Here is a 16,950-nt window from a genome sequence, read left to right as displayed (position 1 = left end):
AACAGAATGGAAGTGGCTGTCAGTATATTAAATATGTCAGAAACAACTATTTGATATCCACTATTTACTAGTTCCCACTTGGCTGTTACTCAACCTCACATATCAGACTATCACTAGTGCTGGTTAGCGAAGTGCATCAGCAACAGCTCGTGAGAATGCACACACAGAATTACCAAAGAAAATGATCTCTGTCTGATAAGGCACTCAAGTGGCAGTAAGTTAAAAGTGCTACTGAAAATACTAGGCTGGAATGCCCAACCTTGCCACAGGGTTTACTACAATTCCTGGTTTGCCAGCAGCCCCCCAGTTCCTAATCAAAGTTAATCTTAAACAAAACCTCACCAGATCCTTTCAGAGAAGGACAGCAGGTGGGATCACAGCAAGCACAGGCAGAACTGCTGGGCACCCTGCATCACCAGGGCAGCTCAGGATCCACAGACACTGGTGTGGCTGAGCCTGCACCAAAGCCTCCAGACACCTTCTACCTTCACAAACATTACACCTGTGAGTCCTCTGGAAGATAAAAGCAGAAATCCACCATCTGAGCAAGCATCATGCCTTTGGAGGGCTCAATTTAACAAAAACATGTAAGACTGCTGCAGATGAAAGTGGCTTTGACTGCTGGGAGTTACTGGAACCTCATGTGCCAGGCCCTGCCAGCACAACAGGGGATAGATTCCTGTAAGCCTGCCTTATGACAGACAGCCGAGGCCAGGAAATAAATCAAGTCTGGATGCTTCTTAAGTCACCCACCACAAATTTTGTTTTACAGAATGTGGGGAAAAAAGTGTAGTAAGTGCAAATATGCAAACACTTTAGAAGTATAATCAGTCGGGGAGGAATGATGCCTCTGAGCTGTCTCAGGCAAAATAAAGATCTCCAAAATGGGAATTCTAATCCACAACATTTATTGCTTTGCTAATGCCAGCATCAGGAGAATTATATTTAGATCACCATGATTAATCAGCCACAACAGACCCATCCTCACCCCCAGCAGATGCAGAACCTCCAAGGTTTTATTAACCTTTATCTGAGGAATAAATTGGTTTGTTGCATCCATTTATCCTGGAGAAATACTCCAACTATCTTTAAAGGGACACTATCCTTTCACAGATCATGGACACTTTGATATATTTCAGTAAGAGCTGGTTTCATTTTTGTTTACTGCAAATTTCAATTTCGATAAGCACCATACCTTTACTTCTTCACCCCTTGTGAGAAGCTTCCCACCTGCAGTCCTCAGCCTTCTCACATTAAAGAAACACACTTCTAGACTTCTAGGAAATTACAGCTTTGAGGAGGTCATCTTGCATTTTGTTGGTTTAAACCACCAAACAGAAGACCATGCTGAAAACCTCAAGCAGTTAAAATTAAAACTGAAAACATTCAGAATTCAACTTTTTTTTTTTTTTTAGGTGAATGTGTTCGAGCTTCCATCTTCAACTTTAGGACGAAATGCTCACTCAAAACTAAAAGCAGAGATCCCCTACAATCATGTTTCCTTGGATGGGAGCTTTAAACACCCATATTGCACTGATGTCAGATAGTGCTGACCTAGCTTTTTAGGGATTTAAGTATCATCCCCACTGCAGCAATAAAAAAACCCAAAATCAACCAGACACCTTACTTTTACCAGGTGTTTGGCAGTCCATCTGCAATGCTACAATGCTGCCAGCTCCCAAAGAAGAAATGAAGGCAGATGCAGGGAAAGCAGTTGTTCGGCGCAGTCCAGGGGTCCTGGGGAGCCAAAGGTCTCACTCTGATCCTTCCCTCCTCATCACAAAGCTCATGGGAGGGCAATCCACTCTGCACCTCTTCCATGAGTTTGCAGCCCAGGATCAGCATCCCTTGTGCTGAGTGAGAACAACAAAGGGCATCCCAGACAGCCAAGTGTTTACAGTCCAAATGTACCAAGTAAAACCCAAGACACAATGGAGACGATAAGATGTTCCTGAATTCCTCCCCTACTTTCAATTAAACAGCACTGCTCAGTAACAACCCTTGGAAAAAGAAATTTCTGAATAATATTTGCATGCAGGACATACTCACAAATACTTAGATTTTTTTTTAAGACTAAAGATGATTAAAACTAAGAAAAGTTCAAGCAGCTCTTTCCCAGTATATCCTTTATCAGTGGATAAAAATAGTCAACAACTATGCTCTTGTGTTCTTGAGGCAACACCTTTTTTTCCTGCTTCTTGTAAATGCCTCTATTGATGCCAAAAAGTTTCCAGCAGAGAAAAAAGTACCATCCATCCACTGATACAACCAGATGTTTACTGCTCCAGCAAATGAAGCCAAATTACACCTAACTTCTACTTTTACACCTTATGCAGCACCCCAACTGCACTGAACACATCTCTAAAACAAAATTAATTATTTAAAAACAGGAACTTTAGAGAAAAACACACCTGTGAGTCTCAAGCAATCTCAGCATTTGAAGCAGCTACATCTCACTGCAATTTGAGAGTTACCTAAAGCCATTCAGCCTTTGTGCCTGCATTTCCCCCTCTGGTTCAGTTCCTAGTTTTTAAGGCAAGTCTCTTTGCCCTGAGTGCTAACAAGTGATCTATTATTTATAGCTATTGCACCAATCACAGAAGGTCATTGTGCTAGAGGTAGTTTCTTATGTAAAACTCTTTTCGGAATGGGGGGGGGTGGTGGGGGTGGTGGGGGTGGGGAGAGAGCTGCCTTTCACCAAAACTGAACTGATAAGGAAAAAGAGACAGCACTGTTTACTCAGCAGCGAGTTGAAGTCTTTTAGCGCTGATAAACAACTGAAAGTAGGTAGTTTAAAGCATGTTATGGTCCAATCTCGACTTCTTAATTCTAAATTAGAAACTGCAAGCAGCGCTCTGATATAATTCAGTATTTATTTATTGTGGAATACAGATCACAGCAGTGCTGGAAAGAGTTTACAGTTAGATTCCCCTACAGACGTGCCTCCCAAACCAAAAAAAGGGTTTGCTCTCCCCAGCCTAGGAACACATAGTTGGCACCTCCTCCAGCAGAGAGCAGCTGGGCAGTTGCTACCATTTCTCATTCCACTCGATATTACCAGCTATTAAATTATCCCAAGTTTCTTGTTCAGGCTCAAACTCTCGCAAAACAATTAAAAATCACCAAGCTGTGGGTCACAGCATGTTGCCATTTTCCATTTTGTGACTTTTGTTAGAGATGAGACGCGCACACACGTATATACCTCCTCCTGGGTATTTTCTGGTTTCTTTTTTCCTGGTTTTTCTTTTTTTTTTTTTTCTTTTTTAAAAATCCACAGTTTTACATATAAAATAATTCCTGTACAAGAAAACAGTTCAAAGTTCGGCATGTTTTTAAGAAATGCAAATGCAATTCCATTTTAAGGACTGTGGAAAGCACCCTAAAACCCAAGGACACAAAGAATCTCCCTGCTGCAAAGCCTCCAACAACAACAAGGAAGTTTCTATCCCTGGCTCACAGTTTTGCTCCTTCCTTGCTAATAAAAAGCGACTCTCGCACAACTGTGCTCTCCGATCACACGCCACGGGTGGGGAAGTGCTGATTGTACAGTTCCGTTTTGGGAAAGTCAGAAATCATGTCCTTAGAGGTGGGGGAAATAAAAATAAAAGTAATCAGTCACATCCTCCACCTGAGCAAGCAGCTCCCACCGCACTTAAGCCGGTTGGTTACCTGTCTGAGACCCAGGAGGAAAGGCATTCTGCAGGCTCATCCTCCACGCCAGCACATGGGAAGGCAGGAATTTAAAGCCCCACAGCAACCATTTCTTCATCTGCTGTGGGCAGCCTGCTTCTCCGATCCTATTTAAACCAGGGCTTCCTCAGCTGGGAATGCTAAGTAAACAGGGTCCTGGGACACTGCACGCACTCGCTGGCTCCCCCTCCTCCTCCTCCCACTCCCTGTGACATATCTCAGACGCAGCCCAGCCGGGGTGTTTGCAAGAGGGAAATGACATCAGGTCAGGCAGTTCTGAAAAAAAAAAAACCCAAAAAACAAAACAAAAAAACCCATCCCAAACAAAAAAAAAAACTAAACCAACCCCCAACACAAAAACACACAGACACAAAACCTCCAACACAAACCAAAAATCCACGCATCCACCAAAAAAAAAAAAAAAAAGCCCCCCACCAAAGGCAGCCCTGAACCATAAGACTGCTGAGCTGCTGGGTGACACCAGGCAAGTCGCTGCAAACGAGACCTGTCAGGGAGCCCTGGTGGAGCAGAGTGCAAAAGTGCTCTCCTCCCTGCTAAGGGGATGCTGCAATGGAGGGCAGTCTATTAAAAATGTTGTCATGAGCCAACAGCGTGGTGATGATTAAATCTCACTAAGCAAAAATAGACAGTTCATCTATTTCTGAGGAGAAAGCTAAGTTTGATGCTGCCTGCTGGACAGCACTGGAGTCCTAGAAGCCACCACCATGGTTTCTCTGAGTACCTCCAGACCCTGGGGACCTCGGTAGTCTTCACAGATCCAAAGCACTTCCCTGCCACCTTCTGCCTGCCACCACAGTTCCACTTTTTCTCACTCATAACACTGTTCAACCCTCAACTCCTGATAACAGCTGTCCCTCTAAAGAAACAGCAGCAACTTCCCTGATTTCAGAAGGAACAGGATTGGACCCCTCTAGCATCAGACAGATGATGGGAAGAGTTTCAAATTTACCTCTCCCCAAGGAAAATATGACTAGCCCCATCAAAAGGTTTCTCATTCTACTTGAGCTCATTTCACATTTTCATGCCAAGGGGCAATTAAGCCTTATAAACAAATTTATCATCCGGTGCCCAGGATGGCATGTCTTGTTTGTCCTCCCCCAAGGAGTACAGCAAGTTCCACAGCGGTGTAGAAGATGACACTGCAGAAGGTAATCTAAATTTAACTTCCTTTTCTACCTCCACTTTGAAAGTTCAGCAACCTCTTTTTTTGTGCTTCTCTTTAATCAGCAGCTGTCCTCGTCTGTCGGGGAGGGGGGAGGGGGCCTGGGACACCATTGCCACTCCCATATGCCCCAGCAGCAGCTCCGTGGATATCTGACAGAGGACAAACTCCCCTGGCTTTTGACTTCTTTGGCTTTGGAGCCCAACACATTAAAATAAATGACAAGGAAAGGAATATACTTTTTTGTATAGTGAGGTCACTGAATGTCTTTTTTAGTAGCAGTTTTTGTAGTAATTTCAGTACTTCAGAAGAGAGAGAGAAATCACATAAAATTCTTGCAAATACTAATTAGAAATAGGAGAAAAAAATTAAAGAGGAAACTAAAAAAAAAAAAAAAGCAGAACAGACACCCCTTGCCACCCAACAGCTAGACAGCTTTCAGCAGTGCCAGAAAAAGACACCCATTTTGCACATGCCAGAACCACTCAGTGACCACCACTGCTGCCTCCTTTCAGTCCAGCCTAGTCCAGCCCAGAGTGGTTTCCCAAATGAGAACCCCACTCTGTGTGTCCTTTCCACAACTGGGCTGTGAGACTACACACAAGCATTACTTATTTTTACACCAACTTTAAGGCACCATCTAAAAATGCTTTTAAGGGTAAACACATCCCTGATTTCCCTAAGAGAAAACAAGCAATGAAGCAATTTCCTGGAGGATACTAAACATCGGTGTTAACTAGCATCAGCCAGGCAATGGGATTTTCCAGCTTTTGTGCTCTTGGATCAAACAAACTTTCAACCTTTGCTTTTCCAATTCTATGGACAAACACCAGTGATATAAAAGGGCAGCTTTCTGTTTTAGTAATCTGTTCTGTGGCCTCACACTGGCCTTTGAAACATCTGATTTTGGCTGTTGCTATCCAGAGCTCTGGACCAGGCAGATCGCAGGGCTGAGCTAATGCAGCAGTTTCTAAATCCCTACTGTCAGAAGAAATCTAACTTTAACCACCCGCCTCTTCCCCAGCACACACTCAAAAGGCAAAGCGTCATTCCAGATCTAAGACAAGTTGTGAAGGACTAGCAAAAGCAGCAACTTGGCGGAAAAGCAAAAGCATCCTAATTTATGTGTGAATTTAGCAATCCTGGAAAGACTGACACAAAAAAGGCGGTTTGCAAGCAGGCATTACCACATTCGACTGCAGCAGCAGCAGCCACCCTCTCTTGCAGTCCCTGAGTGACAGCGGCCAGTAACATGCTCCACAACTCTGCTATAGGCGACTACGGAAAAAACCCTGTAGAAGGACAGAAAAAAAAAAAAGAGCTGGACAAGGTAGCTCATACCCTTATAAAACACTGATCAACAGCCTCAGACCCTTTGCAAAACACCTAGGTTCTCCTAATCCTTGCAATTGCTTTGTATATACCAACTGGTATCATTTTACCCCCTCCTTTTTAAGTTTGTAAATTCTTGCCCCAAAGCTCTGCCTGGTGGCAGTGAGTTTCATAGACAGTGGTTGTAAGCAAATAGTTTCTTTCATCAGGAATGAATTCACCACCTTCTAATTTGACTTTCACATTATTAACAGGTGGGAACAGAAGTCCTCATCCATCTTCTCACCCATTCATTACTCTGTACCTGTTAGCTATCTTCTTATAAAAGATATCAATCTTCCCTATCCTCTTAATGTAAAATCTTATCCTAAAGCCTTCAGCTGCTCATTGTCCATTTCCAAAACCCTTCTAATTTTCTACTGCTCTCTGCCTGGGGGAAACCAGAGCTGAAATAATAATTATTTTAATGAAAGCGAGAGCAGCTCTAAGGCAGGCTTAGCATGGGTTCACTTCCTTTATACAAACCTGGAACTTAAGATCTGCAAAGGCTACATAAGAGTGCATCTATCCAAGATATAATAACAAAACCAACATAAACTTTGTGTATTTGCTCACACAGCTCCTCAGTAGATGACTCTCTTGAGGGCTCTGAAAAGTCAGGACTAATGTCAGGACAGATTATGGGATCTACATTACTTTCAAAATTTGCTTGTTTAGGTAGCCACCAACCACGCTTTTTTGGTGTGTCAGCATGGATCCCACCACAGAAAAGTGGTGAGCAGGTTTCTACTGGAAAAGAGGGAGTAGAGGCCTCTAGGCATTACCAGTCTATAATACTGCTCCAGAACATGCCATCTGCCCCAAACTTGATGTCCCACAGAGGATGCTGCTCAGTACCTTCAGAGGCCAACACACTGTGCCTCATGACCTCAGCTATAATGTGCAAGTGAAGCACAGGATGGAAGTTGTTCGAGCCATTTCAGAGTCGCTTTCCATGTTTGATGGGAGATGCTTGCAAGCAGGTCTGGTAACCAAGCAAGGTATAGTACTCATTTTGATACACCCTGAAGAGATCCAGTTATGATAACATGACTGCAAGAAAAACTGATGTTGTGCACCTCAAATCTGTCAGGCTTGAAGCATGAGGCTGCTCTCAGTTGCTCCACTATTATAGTCCTAGGCAGAGAGAGGTTTTGCACAGTAAATACAGATGATGTGTAATATCCTCTCGATTAAACTTTAATACCATAGTTCTGTAGCTACATACACAGGTTGACCATAAAGCTGGAACAATTTTATCTAATTATACTTCCATTTTCCCCAGTGCATTCTGTCATTTTCATGTTGATAAGAGGAGTGTTTCTGGAGCACCATTTTTGTTAGTCAGCCTGCAGCCCTGGGTGCTAGGACTGAGACTTCATAAATCTGGCATGCACTCAAAACACAGCGTGAAAGAAGCAACCTCAACAAAGGTGACTTTACCATTCCCTGTCCTGGGGATGGATTGGGGAATAAAGAACAGCAAAAGGAAACAAATGTACAGAAAGGTGTAAAAGCAGATCTCTGTTTCTCTAGAATAAGACAATATCCAGGAACAACAAGCTCCATCTGCCTTGACAGCAAAAATTTGAAAGGGACAAGTTTGCTAGCAAAACCAGCATGAGACACTGGGAGATGACCAATGCTGGAACAGCAATGCAATGCTAAATCTGCCTACAAACCATTTCTGTCTGCCCACCTGTGCACTTGTAGATCCCTGAAGAGTGAAGGGCAACTTCCCCACCCCAATGATAGCACTACAAGAACATGATGCCTTTCCAGTGTGAGGACCAGGTGTCCCGGGTTCATGTAACATACAGCATTGGCACTGCCTACCAAGAATGCCACCAATAAATTCCACAGGACCAAGAAGAAGAGGTCAGGCTGGTAACTTCCAGTACCTGCAGGACCTAGAATATCTACTCTTTTGCTCAGGGGACAAGTGGCCCAAAACAAACCTTTCACTCTGTCTAGTATTACTGTATTGTTTAGGAGTGGGGTAAAGTGGGTCCCCCAATCCACATGCACTTCAGCTACAAAACAAGAACACTGGAATAATTGCATTTACTATTTTTCAGGCCAAACTGTCTTAATCTTTGTTGGAGAAAGCAAAGAATAATTTCAGGAAAAGACACCATATCTGTTGGAACCGGTGTGTGAGTTAGCACTGCAACCAGTCTGATGGATCAATAAATTTTAATGTGCAACAAAACACAAGGGCTTGCAGTGGTAAGAAGCAGTGCCTCTTCCCCACAAGCCGTCACTTCTGTCAGCTCAGTGATTCAGAAGTGCAAAAAACTCTTGGAGCTTAGTAAGTTAAGCAAATAGGGACAGTGCCTTTCAACCTCACTGCTGTTACCTGTCTTTCTCTCTGAGTAACTGGTTGACCAGTGAGGATGAGACTCTGCACTTCAAAATATTCTCAGTGTTACTGAGAGCCCCAACAGCAACAACTCATGCTTGATTCCAACTGACTCTTGATTCCAGCTGAATCCCAAACAGCAATTGTCAGCCAAGCAGGCAAGTACAAATATGTACCACATCTCCACCCAAAAGCCATGTGTAAGCCCTGAACTCAAGTAGTGTGCACCACAGAGGAAGCCACTACCCACTCCATCATCTGCTATTTCAGTGAGAGTTTGTCCTCCTCTTCACTGCTCCTTTGTGGGTGAAGAAATGCCAACAGAAAAGCACTTCCCTTTGCACTTTTGTACAGCAAGCAATCCTTCCTCTGAAGCTGCCTTTTTGTATTCAGCTATCCTAAGAGCATTCAAGGAAAGGGCAGGGAGCAGACAAGGGGTGGTTGTGGAGGACATACCCAAGAGGAGTCCTCTCCAACACCCGTTTGACAGAGGAGATAAAAGCAACCACATCCAGGCTCTTCAGACACTCCTACCCACTCTGTTGATCAGCTGATGGGACATGACAGCAATGAAAAGTCCAGGCTCTTTTCTGAGACCAAAATAGTTTTTTATAAGCGTAGCTTGAGGTTTTCAGCCCTCAGTGACATTGTTCCTACTGCCGTTTGGAGCATGGAGCAGAAAACGATAGCCACAGGTCCAGCTTGCTTTTCTTCACAGCAACAGAGCTGCAGCCAAACCAATGCAACTGTAATGCCAAAGTCTGTGAGAATCATCTACTTTTGTGTGACCACTCTAACACCCACGTCTGCCATCCAAGCCCAGAAGTGTTAAAAAGCTTCAAAGTCCTTCATCACTGAGGCACAGAGGGACTAAAGGGTTGAAAGTGCCCTATTGAGAAGTGATGCTAAGTGCTTCAAAAAAGATTGGGTTGATTCTGCCCCTTTGGCATTCCCAGGTTTTTGGGCACCTGAGATGCCCAAATGAAGATGTCAGGCTTCACTTTTAGTCTGGAGTGGGTTACGAAGTCACGGTAAAGCCTACTCAGCTTTCTTCTAAGCCTGCTGGGAGGGGGAGAAGGAGGAGGGAGTGGAGAGTTCAGCTGTTAAATACTTGATGAGAGTGCCACAGTGTATCCGGGGTGGTACAGGGACACCAGCTTGGCTCCTTGCTTTTTGGCACTACAGCTCTTGTCTTCCTGATGCCCATGTATGCAAACAGACTTTGGTAATGGCTCAAGAGGAGATGATCTGCTCCAGACAGGGAAGAAGGCAGTCTGCAGACAGTAACAGGATCCCCTAAGCACAGAATTAAGACGGTAAGCGTCTGTTCTAGTTTTAGAGTCTTGCACCATGTGGGCACCAAAAATACAGCCCGTCTGTGCCCTTTGGTCAGATCATCACAGACATGCATTGTCCCAGAGATGCTTACGAGCACAACCTTGATGGAGAACTTGGATGCCCTACTCTTACAAGTGCTATTTGATTTCTCTACAAATGACAGCAACTCACTATTTTTAGTGCTCATCTCATGGCTGCTTGGCGTTTCCCTTGGGCCTTACTTACCCTTGTTTCACAGCTTTAGTGCCAGCTCCCACGAATCATTTTTTTGATGCCAGAAGGGATCATGCCAAGTCTGTCTCTGTTGATGCCAAAATGGCAGCTGGCTTTACTGTTGAGACAGGATTTGCCAAAACTAACAACACTAGTGCTGGGGTGACTAGAATTGACTTTAAGGTTTTCATCTTCCTTACTCTTCTATTGCCTCTAGATTCCATGGGATAACGCTGCTCTAAAATGTTCTGGGGTTCTAGAAGATGGATTTTTCATCATAGGCTAAGTCAATAGGCAATTATACAGCAGACAGTCTTAACTTAGAGATCCTCGAAGAAAAGGATACTTTTCTACATGAAACAGTTATCTGGGATACAGCACTGCTGCTGCCGGGCCTAACTATACAGGCCAAGGCCTGCTGCAGATAAGGCAGGGCATGAACTCTCAGAGCCTGCAAATGTGTTTATAAAGAACCTACCACAAAAACAGACAATCTGTTGAAGATAAGGATGGCTACGTGATTTACCAAGATATACCTACGACAGAAGTCTGGAGTGCACAAGAAGATCAGGGATCAGCCAAATTGCATTACATTACCATGGGCAAGAAGATAAAATCCAAGCAAGTTAAGTGCCCTTTGCCCCTTTTGCACTGTCACAAAGCGCCACTGTGTGAAAAGCCAATATTCAGATAAAATCCAGTCTCACACATGACGCACAGGCATGTTGGTTATGGGAAACACCCACAGAGATAGGAACACATAGCAGATGTGATAGGCAATCACACATGCAGATGCCTGTGATTGTAGGTGATGGTACCTCTGCAAATTACACAGTAATTTGATGTTAACCTCTGCTACTTTTCTTATAACTCCAAAACCCACACCTTGCTCAGAAACAGTCGTGTCAAATGGGCACCTGGTTGCCCAAAGACACTCAGCTCTTGCTTCAGGAACCATGCATTGATTAACCTGACAAGAGGTAAAAAATTGGTCAAAAAGGCTTTGTCATCAGGTAAGACTTTGCTGGATATGCTGTTGTGCATATAGTCTGGTCAGACCTCTCTTAAGTTTGTTGGCCTTTCCTGAGCATAAGTTTACATCTTGAAGAAGTTTAGAAAAGCTCCCCTCAAATTCCAGCAATCTTATTTTCTGCAGCTTGTTTTACAACAAAGACGTTCTTTCATTAAGTTCTGAGAATTATGTTTCTCCAGCAGAACACGTCTTCATGGTGGCTTGAACCCTTCTTTGGAGGAACAAATTTTCTGGGAAATCCTTAAAAAAAAAAAAAGACATCAGCAGCCACCTCTTTTTGAGCACACTGCTGGATATTATGGTTTGGTAATGTTACACTGCAGAGCAATACTGCATAGGCTGAGGCAAATGTCCTCAAATTGCTCTCTACATATGTATGCCCTCAAGAACTTCCCTATTATCCCTGGACTTCTAATTCCAGGCCCTGCCGTGTTACCTACATCTCCATTGATAAATGGATTCTGGTTTGCAGGAGACTGCGTTTACAGTACTCAAACTACAAACAAGTGCTTTACCTGAATCTTCTTCCTCTTAGAAAATACATGTGTATCACAATATGGTATTCCCAAAATTAGAAGTCTCTTAATTAACCCAATGGGCTGTGCAGTATCTGAGTTTTACAGGATTTCTGTTATCTAGCAGAAACACAAACTCATCTGTACAGACTCAAGTAGGCTGAGGCTCAAAGTTTGGCACAAGCATACGGAAAGCCCTTCCACATGGAGTGGTGGTCTGACAAGCAGAAAGACAGACTCCTCCTCTTCCAAAACGAGGGGCACTGAAGATCACATTTCTTCATACAACCAAAACGAAGAATGAAAGGAAATCACAAGTTTAACTATTAAGAAAGCTCAATACCACAAGCATTTAAAAGATCACAGCAAAACAGTATTAAAGACATCACTTTTAAATCTGTAGACAAAACTCTATGAGAGCTATTTAGTCTTAAACTCCACTGCTAGAAACTTCCTTAAAAATGCAACTTTATGGAAAAAAACACTTCAGAAAGCTTCATTTTAAACAAAAATTTGTCTTTTCTATCTTGAATTACTGCATTGCTTATGATCTCTCCAAGTACTTGGAATTAAAAAATGAATAAACAAAAGTAAGGAATAAATCAGCGCTGTGTACGGTTAAGGACAGATTCAAGCTGAGTTCACCTGTATCTGTGAAGGAGAATAAAATATAAAGTATCTTAAAGCCTAATCTCTCCTGTTACACTATGGGTTCTGTTTTGACTGACATCTTTACCAGGAAAACAAGAGAAGCCCCCCAAAAGGCCACACACTCTGGTGCTCTGCCAACCAGAGAGCAGATGTTTTGAGGGGGTCCTCAGAAAACATGGTGTACATGAACCAGAGCTGACAGATGTAGGTTTCCAGTGCAGATGAAGCTGGTTCAAACCAAGCATACAGGGCAGAAAAATTCAGCGCCTCCCATCACCAGCTTCACCATCCTGCTTCATTTTCCCTAACCACAGAACGGGGATAGCGCACGAAGTACTACAACCACCAGAGTGAGAATACAATTAATTGCTATTCCTTCAATGCCTAGCAGAACTGCCACCGGCTACCCAAGTATTTCCTGTCGGGCTCGGCTCAGCTAGAGGCCGCCCCGGGAAGCCCGAAGTTATGTAAGGAACAGGCGGCTGGGAGGAAGCGATGTCCCAGTGTCGCGTTTCAGCACTGGCCCTGGCATTACGCAGTTTGCACTTTGCTGAAGCATTAAAGGCACTGGTGGCACCTGGAATCACAGCCAGTTTCTAAATTTCAGTGACAAACCTGCTGGCCAGGTGGCTTTGCCCTTTCAAGGGCAGATACCTCCAACACCCTGTGGTCTCACTCACCTTCCTTCCTGGTATCTGGAGGGTTTTCCCCTTAGGTGCAAAACGTGTGCATAAGCTTATTTCAGAGAGTTCAGTAATTAAAAACTTAATTCAGTTTTATTTTGGGAAGAAACATTGATAACCATAGTCTGCCTTTATGGGCATTATCTTATCCAAACTACTGTATTTTCCATTAATGTTTATTATTCCACTGCAGGATAAAGTGAACACTCCCCTGGCTGTGCAGAACAGGAGGAGAACCAGATGATCCACACGGTTTTAGCTCTTTCATGCACTTCTCTGCAGCAAGGTTGCAGGCTGCAGGAAAAGAGAGATCAAGCACTTGCTTTCCTCCTTACTCAGGCCTGGCTCCCAGACATGAATGTGCTCTAGATCACAAAACCAGTGACCTTTTACTACTGCAAACATTGCTTCTTTTGGAATTCTCCCGTAGCATAAACCAAATGGTCTGTATGCATCAGTATAAAAAAATCAAAACAGATCAAAACCTGATTGACATCCTACCTTTTTGAAGGAAAGGAGTTAGTGCTAATTAGAGTGACTACAGTAAAACAGTAAATGTAAAAAAAAACCCCCAACTAGCAAAACATTTTTTTCTTCAAAAGGTGAACAATATACACCACCCTCAGCACTCAGAAAGCTCACAGCCCTGTCTAAGACAAGGAAATATTTTCAATTTTTAGAAATACTCACTTCTGACACATCACAGGCTCCTACAGTAGTATTTTTCCCCTGAAGTGGGTAGTTTGGGGAATAGAAATTCTGAACATCTCCTTTGGAACACCAGGACACCAACCCTCATTTCCTGGCAACAACTGAGAAAACTAACCACTAATTTAATTTCAGAGCCCCAGCCTGCACTTTGAAAAGTCATTAGACCATTGAAAAGACATCTTCCAGGTAAAAATACATAAAGAACTTAGGAACAGACAGCAACATTTGTGAGCAGGATTTAGTTACAGATTTAATTACAGACTGACCATCAGACTTGTCCTCCTTTTCAGCACTTGTTTCTTAACACAGGCTTCAAAAGTCAGGGCTGCTTGAAAATCAAAGAGGCAAACCCAGAGGCACCAGGCTGTCAAACTGCTCTGGGAACGATTCACAGCACCCAAAGCATCAACATTTCTCTACCCTATTCTTAAGGTAACTGCAATTACTAGTGTAACCACTGCCTCAACAGGGGACATACTCCTGTGCTTGATGCCCTGTAAACATAAGGATGTTCTTTCCCATTAACATTAACTCAGGCCTTAGTGCAAGATAAGGCAGTAATTTTTTCTTCTCCACTAAAAACAAGATGACTGTTTGTAGTGATGCTCTTAACTTAGCTCACCTGGAAAATTGTTCCATTCCTCTATAAGCTGCTTCCAGAAGACAGAAGTCTTTATTTCCTAGACTACAAGGATTAAATCAAGGTTTTACTGGTTTTCTCAGTCTGACAGTTAAACCCACCTTAAAATGTGAGATCCAAAATGGGGCATTTCACTTACTAGAGTGGAGTATTACCAAATACCTGTATAGAACAATTCTACACTGTTAAAGATTTGCTGAGTTTTTGACTGAAAGAACTGCATTCAATTTCTGGTCTAAAATCCCAGACTATTTCACTTTTTCCATTGCTAAATACTCTGCATTTTTACTTGAGAAAAAGTGAAATAGACTTCAGGTTATTTCTTCGAGTTGTTCTCCTGTTTAAAAAAAAACACACACAAACTTCCCTCTGCATCTCAAGTGTTTTCTCTTTGTCTCCCAAACTGTTGGCACAGAGGCAGAACAAATCCCTCCTGGATCCCAGTGACCACCACAGACACTCCTCAGCAAATATTCATCACTTAATGGACCCTCCTGAACACAGATCCTCACCGAGTATCCCATAACCAATGTGTTGCCTCACTCAGGCTGGGCAGTAAAACATCCATTGAATTAACCAAATTAAATTCATCAGCCTCCTCCCATGAGGTTGTTCCTGATAAATCCACACTGCTCATTTCCTGTTGCCTTAGAGATGCTTATAAAACCTTCAGGGATTTATTGTAGTACTTCAATAGAGACTGAAGCACTACACAATTTTCTAACTTTTTCTTATTTTTTTTCCTTTAATCCGACCCCCTATACATTCAGTATTTATTTTCATATGTGCAGATTTACAACCAGGAGTTTCTGTTTGGGGGTCTTTTCCCTCAAGAACCAAAGAGCTGCAAACCCTTTCAGTCTGTATCAGTTACTGAGTTATTGTACACTCACTTCATTCATTAAATTTTAGATCAATACCTTTCTTTTTCTTTTTTTATATCTAACACTGTTTTGCAGAACCTTTTCCTAAGCCTTTGTGTGTTCCTTACTAGGTGCAATATAGTTTTTACATGAAAGATAAATGATAAAATCAGTAAAATCTTTACTGTCCCTTCAGTTTCAGATGGCTGAATTTGGTAGAAGGTTTTAACATCAGCAAAATATAATGAAGATGATAATAAATTTCAGAATCCTTTTCAAATGCAGGTCTGGAATGAGAAAGAAAAATGTTAAGAACTTTTACCACATAAACCCCATCTTTGGAAAGAATTCAGCATAAACTGACAGCATGGCTTTATCTTTTAGAAGTGTCAACACACAGTGGACTGTCTATTGCAGTCTGAGTTCACACTGACTTGAAGTCACTATGAGGAAAAATAACTGACCATCAAAAATGTCCCAAAATTATTGGAAAATTCAAAGCCAAGGAAAATCAAAAAAGCTAAAGCCATCTTTTGTAAATGTAAAAACATATTAGTGAAATGGAATTTTTATCTGCCAAAGCAAGCCAGCAGAACCAGTGGCATTCATTGCATCTACCATGCACCAAAAGAGACCTTCAGAGATGCCTGAAGGATTCAGACTGGAAACCAGATCCATAACAGAGACAAATCAAGCAGCTTTGTTGTCAGACGAGGGTGAATTCTCATACATGCAACTATGTATTCTTCAGCTGTGCAGTTAGAAGAAAGTCTCCCAGCTGTTTCGTGCTTCACAGTCCTATAGTTCTGCACAGCTGAGCTTTTCTACTTCCCTTTTCAAGACAGGCTGGAGGAAACGAAATCCTGCTGCTTTCTCATTATTGTGAAGTGATGCTGTCAAATTGTCTGCAGACAGCTTTTGAACTACCCTGAGGAACAGGTAGGCCTCCAAAAACCCAACATGCACATGGAAAATGCTTCTTCCTAAACCTCCCAAGAGGAGGAAGATGCACCAGGGGTTCCTACAGCCCCTGAACTGCAGCTGGCTTGGGAGTGTCTGCAGCTTACAGCAGTTCTCACCAGATTCTTGTTCAAGTCCTCCACTCTTTGCTCTCTTTAGATGACCTGGAAGAAATTTTGATGCGTGCAGATGCCAAGACATCCCTTGTGAATTGCGTCCTTAGGTATGAGAAATGCCACTAAGTCAGGGGTTTGACTGAGAGCCCAGATCTTGCTGTAATGTGATAGCTCTGCCAGAACCATCCTGTCAGGTCTATAAATCCCAGTATTTCACAAAGTAACGGTGGAATCTGAAATAAGATTAGTTTCTGAAGGACAAGTTGGTGGTCTGGAGGTTTTGTTTTATTTCAGTGTTGCCCTAGGTCAGGTCAGCTGACCACATAGGCAAGGAGCACAGGCTGCTGCTGTACCACTGCGGATGCCGAGCACTCAGTATCGGCAGTCGACACTAACGCCAGAACAAAAGACAAGACCATTTTCCCAAGTTCAACAGTCCCCCCCACAGACCCAGCTTTACTTGGACGGTGTCTAGGAACAACCATTTTTTCACAGCAGAGACAGATTTATTCTTGGCAAAAAAAACCCAAAAAAAACACCCAAAAAATAAAAACAACCAACATGGTGGGTCAGATCTCTCAGAGAGACTGGCATCTTCAAGAAAGGTTAAGAACTCACCCC

General features: G+C 42.8%; 1 protein-coding gene across 3 annotated transcripts in view; it reads right to left on the bottom strand.

Moving 5' to 3' along the window:
- Positions 1-16,950, bottom strand: part of WBP1L (WW domain binding protein 1 like) — a 59,430-nt gene that overhangs the window by 20,710 nt on the left and 21,770 nt on the right. The window contains exon 1 of one of the 3 annotated variants that reach the window (XM_068197944.1): positions 3,670-3,921. The exons of the other annotated variants lie outside the window; for them this stretch is intronic. Within the exon in view, the coding sequence (XP_068054045.1) occupies positions 3,670-3,696 (27 nt within the window). The 5' untranslated portion in view covers positions 3,697-3,921. Of the gene's footprint in view, positions 1-3,669; positions 3,922-16,950 lie in introns of those variants that run through there. 3 annotated transcript variants of the gene reach the window in all.

The sequence above is a fragment of the Anomalospiza imberbis genome, chromosome 8, assembly GCF_031753505.1.
Source record: "Anomalospiza imberbis isolate Cuckoo-Finch-1a 21T00152 chromosome 8, ASM3175350v1, whole genome shotgun sequence".
NCBI classification, from domain to species: Eukaryota; Metazoa; Chordata; class Aves; order Passeriformes; family Viduidae; genus Anomalospiza; species Anomalospiza imberbis.
The sequence above is the reverse complement of the archived record's forward strand: the minus strand, read 5'-3'. Positions and strand labels throughout refer to the sequence as shown.